At 37.6% G+C, this 18,572-nt stretch overlaps 1 protein-coding gene across 3 annotated transcripts in view; it reads right to left on the reverse strand.

Annotated features, from left to right (window-relative positions):
* The window catches only part of LOC105072387 (single-pass membrane and coiled-coil domain-containing protein 1), a 38,898-nt gene that overhangs the window by 11,739 nt on the left and 8,587 nt on the right, over positions 1-18,572 (reverse strand). For all 3 annotated transcript variants that reach the window (XM_074365322.1, XM_010959313.3, XM_074365330.1), the window contains one exon: positions 16,796-16,970. In XM_074365322.1, coding sequence (XP_074221423.1) covers positions 16,796-16,970 — 175 coding nt within the window. The remainder of the gene's footprint in view (positions 1-16,795; positions 16,971-18,572) is intronic.

Below are 18,572 nucleotides of genomic sequence, written 5' to 3' on the forward strand. Positions count from 1 at the left end.
CCTGCCTGCTTTCTGTTGCAGGATACAGATCTTTGAAAGAATGCTATACTCAGAGATATACAGCAGTGCCAAGAAGTAAATAGTACTTTGCGCTGCTAAAACAAGCATCTAGAACAGCAGCAGGTGCTTGCTGTTTATCCTAGAGCTGAATCAACTCCTAACAATTGAATATTTTGAGTACTATTTTTGAGTGCTGAACTCAAAGTACAGACACTAAGAGAGTGATACTATTTTCAGAGGCCTCTGACCCAGAGAAAAGATCCACAACTTTTTGCCAGAGATTAAGTTACTTACTAATGTAAGTTTACTAATGGCCACCCTTCCCTAAGAGTTCATGCAACGTGTCACATGTGGATGGAAATAGGACTTGTTAAAATGATACCCTGCCAGGGGGATGGCCTACCCAGTTTTTCCCACTGTATACTTTGCTCACAGTGCAATCTTCAGGAAAGCGCATTCAGTCCAGATATTTATCTACACCAGTACATCAGAGGCAGGGGTTCTTTAACTAGCGAATTCATAAAGACTACAAAGGGATTCATCGAGAATGTCTGAGCTCATATTCTAGAAAGAGAATTCCATACATTTTATCAGTTCCATTACCAGACTCAACTTTTCACCTGGCCCAGTCATCATATCAAAGCAAAGATCCAGATAGTGCCAATTCCAGACAGTCACTCCACTTGCTGGAGACCTGCTTGTGTTGGTTTCCTTCTCCCTCATTTCTAGATTCCGGCTTCTAAAACCTGGTCTGGTGTCCTTCAGGCCAAACGCTCCTGGGCTCTGACCAGATTGGTACAAATTCTTGTTCTACTACTCCTTAGATCTGTGAGCTGTGCAGGTTTCTTAATATCTCTCAGCCTCCATTTCTATATTTTTAAATGGGGCTCATTATCAAAAGGCCTTTAGAGGGACTGAGCCTCTCTTACCCACAGAGGGAACCTGTTCTTTGTGTCAGCTTCCTTCCCTTCTCATCCTCACTTTCCTACTTCTGCATTACAGGTGCTTCCTGGAATTGTAACTGAGCAGGACCCTGTGGGACCTTTCTGGGACAGACCCCTTCCCCACCACCATGTCCTCCACCTGCCTCTTCTTTGTAGAAGAACTTTAGCCTCCTAGGCCTTCCCTGAGTTCCAAATAATAAATTTAATCAGAGAAGTGAGAAAATGCAGAAGCAAAGAAAAAGTCAAGCAAGACAAAATAATAGAGTTTCGCCATCAAACAAACCAAGAACCTTTAGTTCCTCTTCCAGGGTTATAGATAATATTCTGAGCCCTGTCCTTTGAGCTGTTTTGCAGATACTGAAACCCCTTCACCCCTCAGATAGAAGAAGTACCCACAAGCACAGAGACCCCAGACCAGTTGGAACCAGAAGGTTGATGATGCTGACTCCTGGTTACCTCACCACCAACCAATCAGAAGAATGTCCATGAACTGATCATGCACCCTTCAGCCCTCTCCTCAGCATGTATCCCCTTCTTCTTTTCCCTTATATAATTTCTGAACAAAATCTGGGGAGTCAGGAGTTGGTTCTTTGGGACATGAGCCCACTTTTCCCCTGGGATTGCAGACTTCCTCAATGAAGCAATCTTTCCTTTTACCCAACACTTGTCTCTTAGTATTGGATTCTTGAGCGATGAGCAGCCGAACCTGAGTTTGGTAAAGGAATCACCTCACAAACTACATGCAATTTTCATCTTGGGTCCTGCTCTGGGGTAAAGCAAATTAAGACTACACCCCTATATCTATATGACATTTCTTGTTTGAGCACTAATCTCACAAAATCTTAGCAGATCCTACTAGCTAGATTAGTTATTGACTCCAAAATGTGTCTGTGTGTGTTAGTTTCCATTTTATTTTACATATATAGGCATATCCATAGACAGTAGGGTTCTTATGGAAACTTCCATTAAGAAACTGATGAAAACATATAAATGGATTAGCTATTTCAAATCTACTGAATTTTTTAAAATTAATAAGGATTTTTTAAAAAATTGAAGTGTAACATACACACAGAAAGCTGTATATTATAAGCTTGTGAAAATTAATAAAGGAAAACCTCACTAAAATGGCATCGGGAGGCCAGAAGGGGGCGCTCTCGTGCAGTACCACTCAAAGTCAATTCCAGTAAAAATTGTAATTACAGACCCCAATAGAAGAATCATCAACAGGAAAGAATCACCAATTATAGGCCCCAACAGGAAAAGGTGTAGGTTGAGTATCCTACAGGAAATCAACTACCCTAGCAACTCAGCCAATGAGAATCTGTCGTTACCCTGCATTCTCACTTTTCTCCAGTAGGCTTTCATTCAAAACAACCGGTCCCAACTTCCTCTTTTTTTCTATAAAATAACGTCCCCCTCCTTTGTTTGTGGCACTTGCCTGTGGTTTTTACTGTGGCTTGTTTGTCCTGAATTGCTACTCCGTGTTATTACTAATTAACCTTTTTTTTTTTGAAGGTAGAATAATTTTTATTTTTAGAATCAACAATTTCAATGACTGTGATGTTATGATACAATAAGAAATACATATTTGGTCTTTGTCCCTGTTCTTGGCACAGAGCTTCTAAAACTCTTTTTTAACTTCCTAAGTGATAAGAGTAACAGGAACATCTTTTGTTATAATTGTTTTTTGTCTCTTTGTTTTCACCTTTCCTAAAACATGTGAAAGGCACATCTTTAATTATAACATTGGTTTTAGCCACAGTTACTCTAGTAGCTCTGTAGCGATAAAAGTGAAAGGAGTGTCCTTTGTTATTCATAACAAGCCTCTTTCAACCACACTTGAGTTTGTGTTAATGAAGCAATTTTTAGAAAGCCCCTAAGGATGTGGGGCTGGTTGCCAGGAGAACCAACCAAGTGACTAGAGGGTTGGAATTTTCAGCTCCACCCACTCAGCCTCTCAGGAAAGAAGAGTGGCTACAGGTAAAGTTAGTTACTAATAGCCAATGACTTAATCAACCATACCTACTGCAATGAGGCCCCCATAAAAATCCTCACCAAAGGGGTTTGAAGAGCTTCCAGTTTGGTGAACAAGGACACATCATATGCCAGTAGGGTAGTGTACCGCAGACTCCACGGGGACAAAATTCCTATGCTGGGGACCCTTCTGGACCTCCTCCTGTGTATCTCTTCATCTGGCTATTCATTTTGTATTCTTTAGTATATCTTTTGTAATAAATTGTAAACTGTTTCCCTGGGTTCTGTGAGCCATTCTGGCAAATTATCAAACTTGAAGAGGGCACAGGAACCACTGATTTATAGCCAGTCATTCAGAAGTACAGGTGATAATTTGGGACTTTTGATTGGCATCTGAAGTGGGGGCCATCTTGTGTGACTGAGCCCTTAACCTGAGGGTCTGTGCTAACTCTGGGGCAGTTAGTTTTAGAATTGAGTTAAATTATAGGACACCCAGCTGGTGTCCACCAAGAACTGGAGAATTGTTTGATCTGGAAAACCCCACACATCTGGTGTCAGACGTATTGAGTATAGAGAGGAAATGGTGATTTTCCTTTCAATGATTTATCACAAAGTGAACACACTCATGTAACTTCAACCCAAATTTAAAAAATAGAATATTGCCAACATGTCAGATTTGGCATGGCCCTTGTGGCCCCTCCCAATTATTGCTCTCCCTCACTTCCTAAAAGATAATCACCATCTCTCATTATACATGAATTTTGCCTGGTTTTGAACTTTTAGTAAGTGGAATCATACAGTATGTATTTATAACAGCTCTACTGAGATATAATTCATATATCATGTAAGTGACTCTTTAAATGAGTACGATTCAAGAGTTTTTAGCATATTCACAGAGTTCTACAACCACCACAATCAATTTTGAACATTTACATCACCACAAAAAGAAGCCCTATACCAATCAGCAGTCACTCCCCATTCCTTCCTAACCCCTCCTCCCCTGCCTCCAGCACTAGCAGCCACTTTTATACCTTCTTTATAGATTTGCCTATTCTGGGCATTTCATATAAGTGGTCTCATACAATCTGTAGTCTTTTGTGACTGGCTTCTTTTAATTAACATAATGTTTCAAAGGTTCATCCATATTATAGCATGCATCTGTATTTCATTCCTTTTTATTGCTGAATAAGTACTCCATCATATAGTGCTATGGACTGAATTGTTACTCCCCCACCTTCTCTAACCCTGTCCCAAATTTATATGTTGAAGCCTTAACCCTCAATGTCATTATGTTTGGAAACAGGGACCTTGAAAAGGTCATAAGGGTGGAGTCCTAATCTAATGACTACTGTCCTTATAGGAAGAAGAGTCACCAGGGAGGTACATGCATGACAGAAAAGGCCATTGAGGACAAGCGAGAAGGCAGCCATCTGCAAGCCAAGGAGAGAGGTCTTAGGAGAAACCATACCTACCAATACCTTGTTATTGGACTTCCAGCTTCCAGAAATGTGACGATTAATTTTCTGCTTTTTAAGCCATTCAGTCTATGGTATTCTGTTATGGCAGCCCCAGTAGACTAATGTGTGAACCAAACCAAAATTCTAGAGCTGAAAAATGCAACATCTGAAATTAAAAATTTACTGGATGAATTAGACACGAGATGAAAAAAAAATCAATGAATCTGAAGACAAGACAACAGAAACTCTTTAAACTGAAGCACAGAGAAGTAAGGCTGAAAAATAATTAACAGAGCCTCAGTAATCTGTGTGACAATATCAAGAGTTCTGACATATGTGTGCTGGAGTTCCAGCAAGAGAGGAAATTAAAAAAAAAATGATAATAGAAATGTTTCCAAATGTGAAGACACATATAACTCCAAGAAGTTCAAAGAAGCCCAAGCAGAATATACATAAGGCAAAGCACACCAATGTGACTACAGTTGATTACACTGTATTGTAGAATTGAAATTTGCTAAGAGAATAGAACTTAAATGTTCTTAAGAAGAAGGAAGGAAGGAAGGAAGGAAGGAAGGAAGGAAGGAAGGAAGGAAGAAAGAAAGAAAGAAAGCAAGCAAGCAAGCAAGCAAGCAAGGAAGGGAGGAAGGGAGGAAGGGAGGAAGAGAAAGAAAGAGAGATAACTAGAGGGGGGATTCCTTACACAATATATACCGGTATTAAATCGTCATGTTGTACACCTTAAATATCTTACAATTTTATTGGCCAATGATGCTGGGGAAAAAAAAACCCATGTCAAAGCACAACAAAATCAAATTGTTGAAAAACAGTGAGGAAGAGAACATCTTAAAAGCACCAAAGAATAAATTTTGCATTAAATACAGAGAAACAAGATAAACATTACTGCTGACTTCTCATTAGAAACAATACAAGCCAGGAGAATCTGAACTGTCATCTTGAAACTGATGAAACAAAACAAAACAAGGCGTAAGAAAACTACCAACCCATAATTCTCTGTCCAGCAATAATATCCTTCAAAACTGAAAGTGAAATAAAAAGATATTTGCAAACAAAAAAGTTCAGACTGGAGTAGGGGAGGCCATTAATCCAATATGACTAGTATTGTCTTAGTCCCTACAGGCTGCTATAACAAAACATCACAGACTGGGGAGCTTACAAACAAGAGACATTTATTTCTCCTAGTTCTGGAGGCTGGGAAGTCCAAGATCAAGGCACTATTTTGGTTGCCTTCTGGTGAGGACCCACTTCCTGTTTCCTAGCTGGCATCTTCTTGCTGTGTTTTCACATGGTGGAAGGTGCTAGGGATCTCCCTGGAGCCTCTTTTATAAAGCTCACTAATATAAAGTTTACTAACCCCGTCCATACAGCCTCCACCTTCATGACCTAAGCACGTTCCAAAGCCCCCACCTCCTAATACCTTTGAGGTTAGGTTTCAGCATAAGAATTTGGGGGCACACATTCAGATCAGCAAGTGTCTTTATAAGAAGAGGAGAAGAGACACAGACACACAAAAGCAGGCAGCCATGTGAGGACGAAGGCAGATTATAGTCCTACAGCTAAACGCCAAGGATGGCTGGAAAACCACCAGAAGTTAGGAAGAGGCAAGGAAAGATCCTCCCCTACAAGTTTCTTTGCTTGACCTCATGGAATCGGTACTCTTGCACAGTTTTGTATGTGGCCAAAGACATAAGGGAACATCTATGCAGAGTTCTGGATCTTCTCTGCATAGCTCCCATCTGTCTTGTATTCTGCTCCATGAATTTCAGCTGCCTCAGTCTCGACACTCTCTGCCTCTTTTCTCCTTGGCTCAGCAAGTCTCTGAAGCTTTACTTGGGGTCCCTCTTCCTATGCTGATACTTGGTAAATGCCACCAGGCAGAAAGCTAGGGAAATTGTACGGTTCACTTCACTTTTCTCTTTCTTTCAGTAATCACTGTCCTGGGCTGCCTGCGGTCCAATGACTGAAAACAAGGATTTCATATATATTGTACAGCTATTGAATTACTTAGATAACTGACAGGATAAATGACAGGAGGTTCAGTCTGGTACCAGTTATGCTGTCATGTCTAGATATGTGTATTATTTTTTGACTGATTCCTTTTGCTTAGCATTATGCTTTTCAGATTCATACTTGTTGTTGAGTGAAGTAGTTTTCTTTTATTTCTGTATGGTATTCCATTGAACAAATATATCACAATTTACTTATACTTTCTGTTGTTGTTGGACATTTGAGTAGTTTCTGGTTGGGGGCTATTATAGATATTGCTGCTATGAACATTCTTGTACATGTCTTTTGGTATGTGAATTCCTGTTGGGTATATACCTAGAAATGGAATTGCTGGGTCATGGGCTGTATTTATAGTCAAGTTTACACATACTGCCAATTAGTTTTGCAAAATGGTTGTTCCAATTTTCATTCCCATGCATGGTGTATGAGAGTATCCGTTGCTCGATGCTTCATCAACACCCAGTATTGTCAATTTTTAAAACATTAGCCATTCTGGTGGGTGTGTTTTAGTTTGTACTTTTTAGTTTCCAATGAAATTGATCACTTTTTCAGATGATTATTGCCTTTCTGGATATTAATTGGCATATTCATATCTTTTGCCCATTTTTCTATTGGATTATCTGACTTTTTAGATTGATTGATCAGTTAATTGAGTTATTTACTCATTCTGGATTTGAGTTCTTTGTCAGTTACACACATTGCACATATCTTATTCCACTCTGTGATTTGCCTTTTTCCCCTCTTAATGATGTTTTGATGAACAGAAGTTCTTAATTTTAATGTAGTCCAATTTATCAGTTTTCATTTTGATATCCTATATATGAAATATTTCCTACTCACAAGGTAATGAAAATATTCTTTTTCTTTTTAGAAGCTTTGTTGCATTACCTATCATATTTAGATCTGCAACACATTAGAAATAGATTTTGGATGAGTGTGAAGAGATCAAGATTCATTTCTTCTTCATATGGATATACAATTGACCCAATCCCATTTATTACAAAGACTGCCCTTTTCTCACTGCTCTGCAGTGCACCTTTGTCATTGATCGAGTTTCCATATTTGTAAACAACTATTTCTGTCCTCTATTCTGTCCCATTTATCTATTTATCTATTCTTGTGCCCATACCACACTTTTAGTTAATTGTAGCTTTATATAATAAGCCTTAATACCATATAGTGAATTTTCTACCTCTGTTCTTTAAGATTAACTGGGCTATTCTGGACCATTTGTGTTTTCATATAAAATTTAAAACAAGCTTACTAATTTTTATAATAGTACTAGGTGGAATGTTGATAAGGATTACATTGACATCTTTATAATATTTCATCTTCTAATTCATGAATATGAGGGAAAAAAACCTCTAAGATTTTCTTTAATTTTTCTCATTATGTCTTGCAGTTTTCTCTGTAGAGTTTTTGCATGTCTTTCATTAGATTTATCACCAAGGATTTGATGTTCCTTGATGCTGTTGTAAACAGCATTTAAAAATTTTCCCAGGGGGAAAATAGCTCAGTCATAGAGTACACACTTAGCATGCATGTGGTCCTGGGTTCATTCCCTGGTAACTCCATTAAAAATAAATAAATATATAAACCTTATTCTCCCCCTCAAAAAAAAAAAAAAAACCCTACAAAAAAAGAAATAATTTAAAAAATTTTCCCTATTGTTGCTGTTACATAGGAATACCAGCAATTTTTGTATTTTTATCTTTTTATTCAGCAACCTAAATTTGCTTTTAATTTTAGTAATTCACCTGTAGTTTCTTTTGGTTTTCTGCATGCACAATCGTGTTGTCTGTGAATGACAGTTTTACTTCTTACTTTCTAATTCTTATGCCTTTTATTTCTTTTTCTTGCCTTATTGTACTATCTAGGACCTCCCGTAGGATGTCTAATAGGAATAATGATGGAGATATCCTTCTCTTCTCTTATTCCAATATCATGGGAAAAGGTGTCAATGTGGTAACATGTTTCTAAATAATTGACGTCTCAAAGAAGAAATTACAATGAAAATTTAAGATGTTGTATCGGAACAACAAAGTGTGGCACATAAAAACAGAAGTATGCAGCCAACTCCATACTTAGAAGAAAAATCAGTGTGAGCTCCAAGTGCCCATCTCAAGGTGTTAGAAAAAGAGCATATTAAACCTAAAGATAGTAGAATGAAGGAAACAATAAAGATTGGAGCAGGAATTAATGAAATAGAAAACAAATAACAAAATTATCAAAGACAAATTCTGGTTCTTTGAAAAAGCTATTAATACTGAAAAACTTCTGACAAGACTAATAAAAGAGAGAAGCCAGATAAGCAAATAACAGGATTGAAGAAGGAAGCCTCACTATACCTGTAAACAAATATCAAAAAGTGAAGAGGCTATCATAAACAAATTCTTGACAATAAAGAAATAAAGGATATATTGGTTTGTTTAACCATTTACTTGTTTAAAGAATCTGGGCTGATTCCAGTTTGGGGCTGTCACAAATAAAGCTACTATAATTATTTGTGTACAAGTCTTTATGTGAACACATGATTATATTTTTCTTGAATAAAAAGGCCCAGGAATGCCATTGCTGGGTATTATGATAATGGCATATACAGTTTTGTAAGAAACTGCCGAATTGTCTTCCAGGGTGGCTGTAGCATTCTACATTCCCACCACCAATGGATGAGAGATCTAGTTTCTCCTCATCCTTACCAGCATTTGGTACTGTCATTATTTTTTATTTTAGCCTTTCTGACAGGTGAGCAAATGAATTAAAAATATGTCATTCAGATCATTTAGTATTTTTGAAGGGTGAATTGATCCACAACATGTTAAGCCTCTGTAATAGGTACTGAATCAGGTATTTGAGGGCATCTAGATATTTTAAAAATCTTCATTGGTGAATGTGATTTGCAGCCAAGATTGTGAAGACACACTGGTCTCAGAAGACAAAGCTTTGAAGGAAAAGTTATCCTTTAAAGAAACAGCCATATCCAATGATGGGAACGTCATAGACAATGAAAATATGTGGTATTTTCATATTAGAGCTGAATGACATTTCAGTAATATTAACAAGGATTCTATGATCCTGGAAATTAACATACTTTGGGAAAAAATTTTAAGTGAAGAGTCAAACTAGATTAATTTTAAAGAGGTCTATTTAGACAAAAAAATTTTTTTTTAGTTTGAATATCTAAATAACAAATGATTACTTAGTCATGAAGAATTCCTTATTAACAAGAAAGAAAGAAAGAAAGAAAGAAAGAAAGAAAGAAAGAAAGAAAGAAAGAAAGAAAGAAAGAAAGAAAGAAAGAAAGAAAGAAAGAAAGAAAGGAAGGAAGGAAGGAAGGAAGGAAGGAAGGAAGGAAGGAAGGAAGGAAAGGAGAGGATGAAAGAAAGAAAAGGAAAGGATGAAAAGAAATAAGTTGGTTGATAAGGAGATGTAAAATTATGCAACTCAGTTGGGAAAAAATATTAAAAGTTAAGGTAGTAACTAATCAAATTAATTGACCAATTTGAGGCTATCAAAATCTCTGATGACCCAGTAAAGCTGTGGATTGTGTTTCTAGGGGGAGCTGAATCTCTACAGAGCAATGCAGGAAGAGAAAATACTGAAAATTCTAAGAACCAAAAAGTAATGCCTCATGAAAAGCAGTAACATCAATTAGAAAATTACAGTATGTTATTAAAAACTGAGCAAGTCTCAGAGTAAGAGGTTTAAAGGAAACAAAGAAAAAGAAAAGTGTCCAAACCATCCCTGCTTCTCCAGTGGGATTCTGTCTCCAGCAACGAAAGAGTACTGACTAATAACAGGAGCTACGTGACATTTTGGAGAACTGATGGTAATGACACTAGAAATGCTAGTCAGGGCCAGTCAGGGCAGATAAGGTCTAAGTAGTCAAACTTGTTCACCCTCTTGTCCTCCCTACCTAGATTTATGGTGTCAGGACCCACCCAGTCACTGAAAACGGAAACCTGGGCTTCATTCTTGACTCCAATACCTCCTACTGCAATGTGACTAGTTTTCCTATCTGGCTACCTTAGAATTTATACCAAAAAATCCTCTGTGTTCCTTCAGAACACCCCCTTCAGAACAAACTATGGGTTCTAACTGCTATTTCCCCACATTCCCCAGAAACATCACTGACTAGTCCTAGTCTCTCCCATTCCCCTATCCCTAACCCCTGGTAACCACCATTTTACTCTCTGCTTTCATGATTTTTTTTTTTTTTAGATTCCTACATATAATATATATCATACAATATTTGTTTTAATCTGATTTATCTCACTTAGCATAATGTCCCCAAGGTCCATCCACGTTGCTACAAAAGGCAGAATTTTTCTCACAGCTGAATGGTATTCCATTGTATATATACACCACATCTTCTTTATCCATTCACCCTTTGATGAACACTTAGGTTGTTTCATATCTTGCCTATTGTGAATAATGCTGTAGTAAACATGGGAGTGCATATGTCTTTTCAATATCTTGTTTTCATTTCCTTTGGGTATATACCCAGTACTGAGATTACTGGATCGTGTGTTAGTTTTATTTTTAATTTTTTGAGAAACCTCCATACTGTTCTCCATAGTGACTGAACCAGTTTACAATCCCATCAACAGTGCACAAGGGGTCCCTTTTCTCCACACCCTCACCAACACTTGTTATCTCTTGCATTCTTGATGGTAGTCATTCTTACAGGTGTGAGGTATCTCTTGAGGTTTTCATTTGCATTTCACTGATTAGTGATGCTGAGTAACTTTCTGTGTGCCTGTCAGCTATTTGGATGTCTTCTTTGGAAAATGTCTACTTAATTACGCTGCACATTTTTAAATTAAATTTTTTTGGTTATTAAGTTGTAGAAGTTCCTTATAAATTTTGGATATTAACTCTGTATCCAATACATGACTTGAAAAAAACTCTCTCTCATTCTGCAGTTACCTTTATTTTGTTATTTCTTTTGTTGTGCAGAAGCTTTTAAGTTGGATGTAGTGCCACTTATTTATTTGTTGTTGTTGTTTGTGCTTTTGGTCCAAAAAATCATTGTCAAGACCAATACTAAAGAGCTTCTTCCTGCCCATTGAAGTAAGTTTTAGTTTTAGTTTTGGTCTTATGAAACTGAATGGTTTCAGTCAGTTACACTTAAGTCTTCCGAGTTAGTTTTTGTGAGTGGTTTTAAGATACGGGTCCAGTTTCATTTTTCTGCATCTGGTTATCCAGTTTTTCCAACATCATTTGTCAAAAAGACTATCTTTTCCTCACTGGATGTTCCTGGCTCCCTTATCAAATATTAATTGATCATATATATGGGAGTTTAACTCTGGGCTATTTTGCTGCATTGGTCTATGTATTTATTTTTTAAATACCAGTGCCATACTGGTTTAATTACTATAGCTTTATAATATAATCTCAAATTAGGATGTGCGATGGCTTTGTTCTTCTTTCTCAGGATTGCTTTAGCTATTTGGGATCTTTGGTGGTTCCATACAAATTTTAGGATTATCTTTTTCTATTTGAAAAGTGCTACTGGAATTTTGACAGGGATTACATTGAATCTACAGATGGCTTTGGGTAGCATGGGCACTTTTAACAATATTAACTTTTCCAATCTATGAACAAGGGATGTCCTTCCATTTGTTTGTGCCTTCTTTCATAAAGTGTTTTTCTTTCAGTAAAGACTTGTAGTTTTCATCTTACAGAGCTCTCACTTTCTTGGTTTATTTATTCCTAGGCATTTTATTGTTTTGATCCTGTTGTGAAAGGGATAGTTTTATTTCTTTTTCAGATGTTTTATTGTTCGTATATAGAAAAGCACTGATTTCTATGTATTGATTTTATAGCCTGCAACTTTATTGATTCATTGATAGATCCAACAATTTTCACTTGAGTCTTTTATATCAATAATTTTTAATAAAATGTTAACATTTGCATTTATCTAGCCACAGATTGGCTTGTAATATGATTAACAATCTTGTTCATAACAGAAAAATGCACTCAATTTTCAGGTCACTACCTATTTGTGACCTGTTGTGTCAACAACTGTAAGTCAGTTAAGACTTGTTTTTACTTAATCACTGCATGCTCTGGATTCTTCTTCATTCATTGCCTAGAATGATGCAGGAAAATCATGCCCAAGTGAACTTTGGGTCACTCTCCTCAAGCATTTTTTATGGCTATAGAGAAGAGGACCTGATGGAGGCTCTACTAAATCTCAGCCCAGCCTTTTCCTCCATCAGGGTATGGCAGAGGCTCTCCAGGCATATGGAAGGTGTTTGGAATTTCCTCTGGCTGGAGGACAGCCCACCCAGGTGGTGGTGGTGATAGCAGGTTATTTTGTTCACTCCAGTTGGGACTCATGTCCTCACTCTCCCACAGTGTCCCTCTGCCTGACAATCTGGTCTCTAAAATAAGCCTCAGCCCTGTGGAAGGGGCTTCTTCTCTGCTGGGGACATGCCATGGGAAAGGGGTTGGCTACCAAGGAGACCAACCTCTGCTGAGACCCCAGACTGAGCCACAAGATCCTTCTTGTTCCCCATCTCTCACCTCTATAAGGCCTGGCCACGGCTGAGGGACCATCTTCTGTAGTTCTGGCTGCCACCCTCTCTCACCACCAGACTTTACTGCAGTAAGGATAATAGTCACAATTGGCTGGCCAAGAGCAAAAATGTGAATTATTGCTAAGTTTCTTAGATACAATATGAGTATTATGGTTATACTGAAAATTGTTATTTTTAGGAGATGCACACTGATGTATTTTGAGGTCAAGTATCATGGTATCTCACTTAAAAATAGTTCAGAAAACCACACAAACACAGAGAACATATGCAGTGTATTACTCTGTTTTTCATTAATTCTCTACTTATAAATTGGAAAACTGAGGTCAAGGGAGAGCTGTTCATAGGTTAAGGATTATACACAATTCTGCAAGAGGGTGACTGATTAATTCTGAAGGCATTTCTGCTCTTGGCAGGGAGAAGCAACTGGGTGGCACTGCATCAGCCTCAGGATTGTCTACCCTGAATCACAAACTGATTGTGATTTGGAAAGAGAACATCAAATATGAAATGAGCATGGCTGGATATCTGTAAACTGAGTACTGGTTGGGAGAGCTGTGTGCAGCCCTGATAGCTAGTGTTAAAAATAATCTGAAACATAAGCAAAGGGTTCAGTCTGGTTGCCAGGCAACCTTGCCACCAGTTCCCTTCAGGTTGACCTTTATTTTTTCTATCTACATCTCTTAACATTTCTACCTCCTAGACCTTCCTTGATTCATTTAATATTTAATTATCATTGTTTGGGTGAGTTGGGGGGTCCAGGACAGGCCATACCACAAGCTCTGAAACATAATAGGCCAATCTTTGCCCTCAAGTATCTTACACTTTAGTAAAGTATAAAGGCCAAGTATACAATTACCATGATTATGTTCCTTTAACATAATCCTTTACTATTTTAACTTTTATCTGCAAAGATCCTTTTACCGAGTAAGGTAACCTTTACAGGTTCCAGCAATTAAAGCCTGATAGATTTGGGGCACATTTTCAGCCTTCTATAGATGAGGGGCATTGGAAGCCCAGTTCTAAGGGGAGACCACTGAAGTTCTTATTCAGTTATCCAAAGGGCTGGCTGACTACAGCTAAGCAATATTCAAAACAGTATCCTCTCTGTAAGCCCAGGCTGAGGCACTTTCCTTTGGTTATTTTACCATTGTGTTTCCTCAAACTCTAATTAACTAATCTAGGCTTATCTTGGTGAGAATCAAACTGCAGCAAATGGCTAACCTAAGAAGGTTCATTTTACATATACTTTTCACACTAAATTTACCAAAGTATCAATTGTTGGTTGTAGATCTTTCTGGACTGTTGGTTTACCCACATTCCCCTTCCCTGAGAACTACCTCCCCACTTATGGGGGCCAATGTGGCAATTTTGATACTAAATGAGAACCACCCCACCACCACCACCACCAATGCTGGACCACAGCTGAATGGATCAGAGGTAGGCACCTAAGTTGGACCAATCAGATTGTATTCAGGGCCTTGGAACTCAGACACTATTCACTTGGGTGAGCAGGTTGCTGATGTAGCCCTGGGAAGCCAACTTTTATCAGGTGAAAGCTATTACATAGAGAGCAGCAGAGACAAATGACCACAGAAACTCAGAGAAATGGAAAGTACAACAGCTTTGGCTCTTGATGGCTTCCCTGGTTAGAGACTCAAGAGAAGCCAAGCTTCTGTTTTGAGTTGAGAGAATTCTGCTCCTCCACTCCCCATGTTCTAATAGTAAATTTCCCTTTTTGCTTAGGCAGTCTGACTGGGTATCTGTTATCAGCAACCAAAAGAAATTTAAAACTAATGTTTCAATCCTGGTTTAAATACTTCTTACTTTGTTCCCACAAAAGTATTTAGGCTTGATAGCTAAAATAATGCTGTAATTGGGTAGTTTTTCAAAAGATCTCTCTAAAACCTCCAGAGACTACCCACGATTATTAGTCTTTCCTGACATTTTAATAAATATTAGAATCACTGGATAAATACAATATTGTGAAGATGTTTTCATTTCATAAAACAGTGGCATGAAAGGGACCTTAGGGGATGTTTAATTCAATCCCTTAACTTTCAAGTAAGGAAACCAAGGTCCCAAATGGCCAAGAGCTTTGCCCAGTGCTGGAATTAGAAACTTGATACTCAGGCCAAAATCCTTCATCAATGAATTTTTTAGGGCCACGATGATATTCCCCTTGCCTTAAACTCCAAGTGAGATCACTAAACAATATTTACTGACTACCCGCTTAATTGGTCAGAACTCTTAGTTACAACTTGAAAGGAAAAAAAAAAAGGTTCCAGGAATACACTTGTTTCAGGCATGGCTGGTTCCAGGCTCCACATTACTGTGAGGATCTCTCTCCACCCTTAGGAAACATCTTCCCAACGTGAGGAACCTATAGACACAACCTGTCAGCTTAGCTACCTTAGCAATACATGCCTGATTATCCTTGGGATTCTCAGTAATATGAGCCAATAAATTCCTTTTTATTCCCTTAAGTTGATCTGAATTTGGTTTCTGTCATTTGCAACAAGCATTCTGACTAAAACTGAGCTTATCAAGCAGTTCTCCACAAACAAGGATAATGGTAACCAATCAGACTCTCTTTGTAAAACTTTGAATATTAAGAGCAGGCAGTTTAGGCAGAAGCTTAAAGAACATGCAGAGAAGACAGCAATCTAGGCCATGATGAAAACTTACTCCTGACACAGTTTTGGCTTCTATCCTCTACTTCTTCTATCTACCTTACATCTTCTGCTTAGTCAGAGTTTCTGCTTATTCATAATTTTAGCTTACTCTTGGTCCTATCGGCATCATGGACTGGATTGCTACATAATATCCTAAACTGATTTGACCTGGGACACTTCTGAGAAACAGCAAAAGGTGACTGTCAGCAAAGCTTTCTGGGCTTTACACAGAGCAAGCAAGAACAGGTTTCCTCTTCCAACTTGGTAAAGCTCCTCATGACATCCAGGATCTGAAATTACTAATGTTATAATTAATGTGGTGGCCATATTTGGATCATGATGTGGGCTTCCCTAAGGCAGGAGGCTTGACAAGACAATGAAGATCCTTTGCAGGTAAGTAATCATGCCTGCAATTTTCTTGGATCCCCAAGTTACTTAACATCTCTGAGTCTTGATTCCTGTGGCAATAAAATGGAGGAAACCACCCACTTCACTGATTTGGAAAAAGAAATGAAACACATGAAAAATCGCTGGTACATGATTAGTATTCAGTGAATATCAGTTCTCTTCCCCCAAATTTTAATATGTCGTTTACTGTATGAAGTGTTACCGAATTATCTTCAATTGCTCAAATGTTTTAAAATGTATACAATGGAAAGGTATTATTCCACATATGACAAATAGTTTAAATGAAGAATCAGGATTTTTTTTAACCTAAAAGAGATTTGCTGCAGTCTTTCAAATGTTTTATTGGATCTAAAATTCTTTTAAGTGATACAGAGATATACAGCTAGTTTGATCAGCTACCAATATATTTTGGAATCCCTTTATTTTTGTACTTAAGAGCCAGTTCACTTTTTCTCCATGTTCAATACTTAACTTTGGTAACATCGTGCCACGTTCTTCTTCACCTGTTACTGAAGCATGAGTGTTTCCACCCTGTTTGGTACCAGTTGTTCTTTTAGTTTTCTTCCTGTGAGTGTGTTTTGTAGGACTCTTCTGTTTTTTCTCAACTTCACCACCTACATCCCACAACATTATCTTTCCATCATTCCCTCCAGTAAGCAGCAAATAGGATTCTGGCAGAAAGCAGACCTGGGATACCCCCAAAGTATGGCCCTTAAACCCCAGTTCCTGTTCACACTTGACTCCCATCACCCTAAAGATTCGAATCTTACCATCTTCTGCACCGCAACTAAAAATATTGCCACACGATGCCACAGACACAGAATGGGCTAGGGCAGGGTTTAAAAGCTGACCAGGGGATTGTGGGCTTTCCATTTCTTCCATTTCATCCTCCTGTAAATTTGTAATCCAGAGTGGACGGGCTTTCTGAAGGTTCCACAGCATCACCTTCAAATAAGAGGAAGTTACACAGTCAGAGTTTTAGCCATTTTGTTTAACTAACATGCTTATTCCGCTTCTAACAAAATCATCAAAGTAGTCTGAGAATAACTGGTAGGATACATTTCCAGCAACATTAAAAAAAAAAGTTCAGATGGCACCACAACATGCCAGTGGGATGCTACCCTGCTGCCAAAAGTAGAATGCCAATAGGCAGTAAGGTAGAATTTAGAAAACAAGACCTTGAGTAACTTTCGATTAACAAACCAATTAAAGTGTAATTCAAATTCTTAAGCAGATGCCAGTTTCTTTAAATCATTCTACCTTGAAGATTATAAGACTTACTAATTTTAATCTATGCTTGTTATAAGTAAAAATACCGACCAACTAAATAAACTGGAATACTACTGAAGTAAATTCTATCTGAAATGCTTTTTCCTCTCCTTTCCTTTCACATTACCCAAATTACTCATCCGAGGGGCTTAGCTCAAATTCTTATCCCTGTAGGAAGCCTTTCCTAACTATTCCAGCTACCTTCTCTCTTTCTCATATTTAATTCTTACTCATACAATTTCTTGAGATTTACTTCATCTTTGCTAATGCCTAGCATAATACCTGGAAAAGAGCGGAAATTCTAAACATCTCTGTTGATTAATTTGACATCCTGGTATTTTTGGCTTTTTGTTGTTCCTTACCATGATCTTGGGCCGACAAAACTGATTTAAATTAAATGCTAATTAAAATCTGTTTAAAACAAAACAATAAGCTTTGTAAATTGATTCTACTCTATAATCTAGAGATTTTCTTCCCATAGCAACCAATTTGAAAAGGAAAATATTCTTTGTACTTTCAGAGAGAATGGACAGCTTTATTTTGCCATCTAGTACTATCCCTAAATTATGACTCACAATTTAAAATGGACACTAGGATAAGCATGACCCTGCTTAGTCAAAAGTGCAGATCTGAACTGACAAGATTACTGTTGCTAATTATAATAAGGATTTGGTTTTCTAGTCAAGGTAACTTCCCTCAACTCAGCCTACTTTCAAAAGAAATTACATCTAATAACACATATTCTGCTTCTACTTAAGAAAATACAGAAAATCCTTTTGGATTGGATTTATAACACTATACAAATGGCCAGCAATCATTATATGGGTGAAGCTAAATTGCTAACAAAATGAAATACAGTAAAATTTTAAAAATCAGAAGATATAAACAAAAATGAAGTTTCACTAAAACTAGATGTGGAAATAATCTCTATAAAAAACCTAAACACAAGGAAAATGGACATTCCAGAATCTACTAGCTTAACTGTATGGCAGGTATCCCTGAGTTCTTTATCCCACAGACCCCACAATGCCTGGATTATATTTTCTGTCCTAAGCACATCCAAACATGAACTACACGCAAAGCATTTTCAGCAGCTTAAACATTTTTATATTTAATTATCTAAACGTGTTAATAGCCAGCTCAGATTCTACTAACCCAGGAATCATTTCCAAGTGTTGAAGATTTTCAGATTTTTCCTGCCTGAAAATTTCCTTTGTACTTCTTTGATTTTTCCTAACTGCCAACGAGTCCAAAGTTTTGTAATTTCTCAACCACCTG

This window comes from Camelus bactrianus, chromosome 1 (assembly GCF_048773025.1).
Source record: "Camelus bactrianus isolate YW-2024 breed Bactrian camel chromosome 1, ASM4877302v1, whole genome shotgun sequence".
NCBI lineage: Eukaryota > Metazoa > Chordata > Mammalia > Artiodactyla > Camelidae > Camelus > Camelus bactrianus.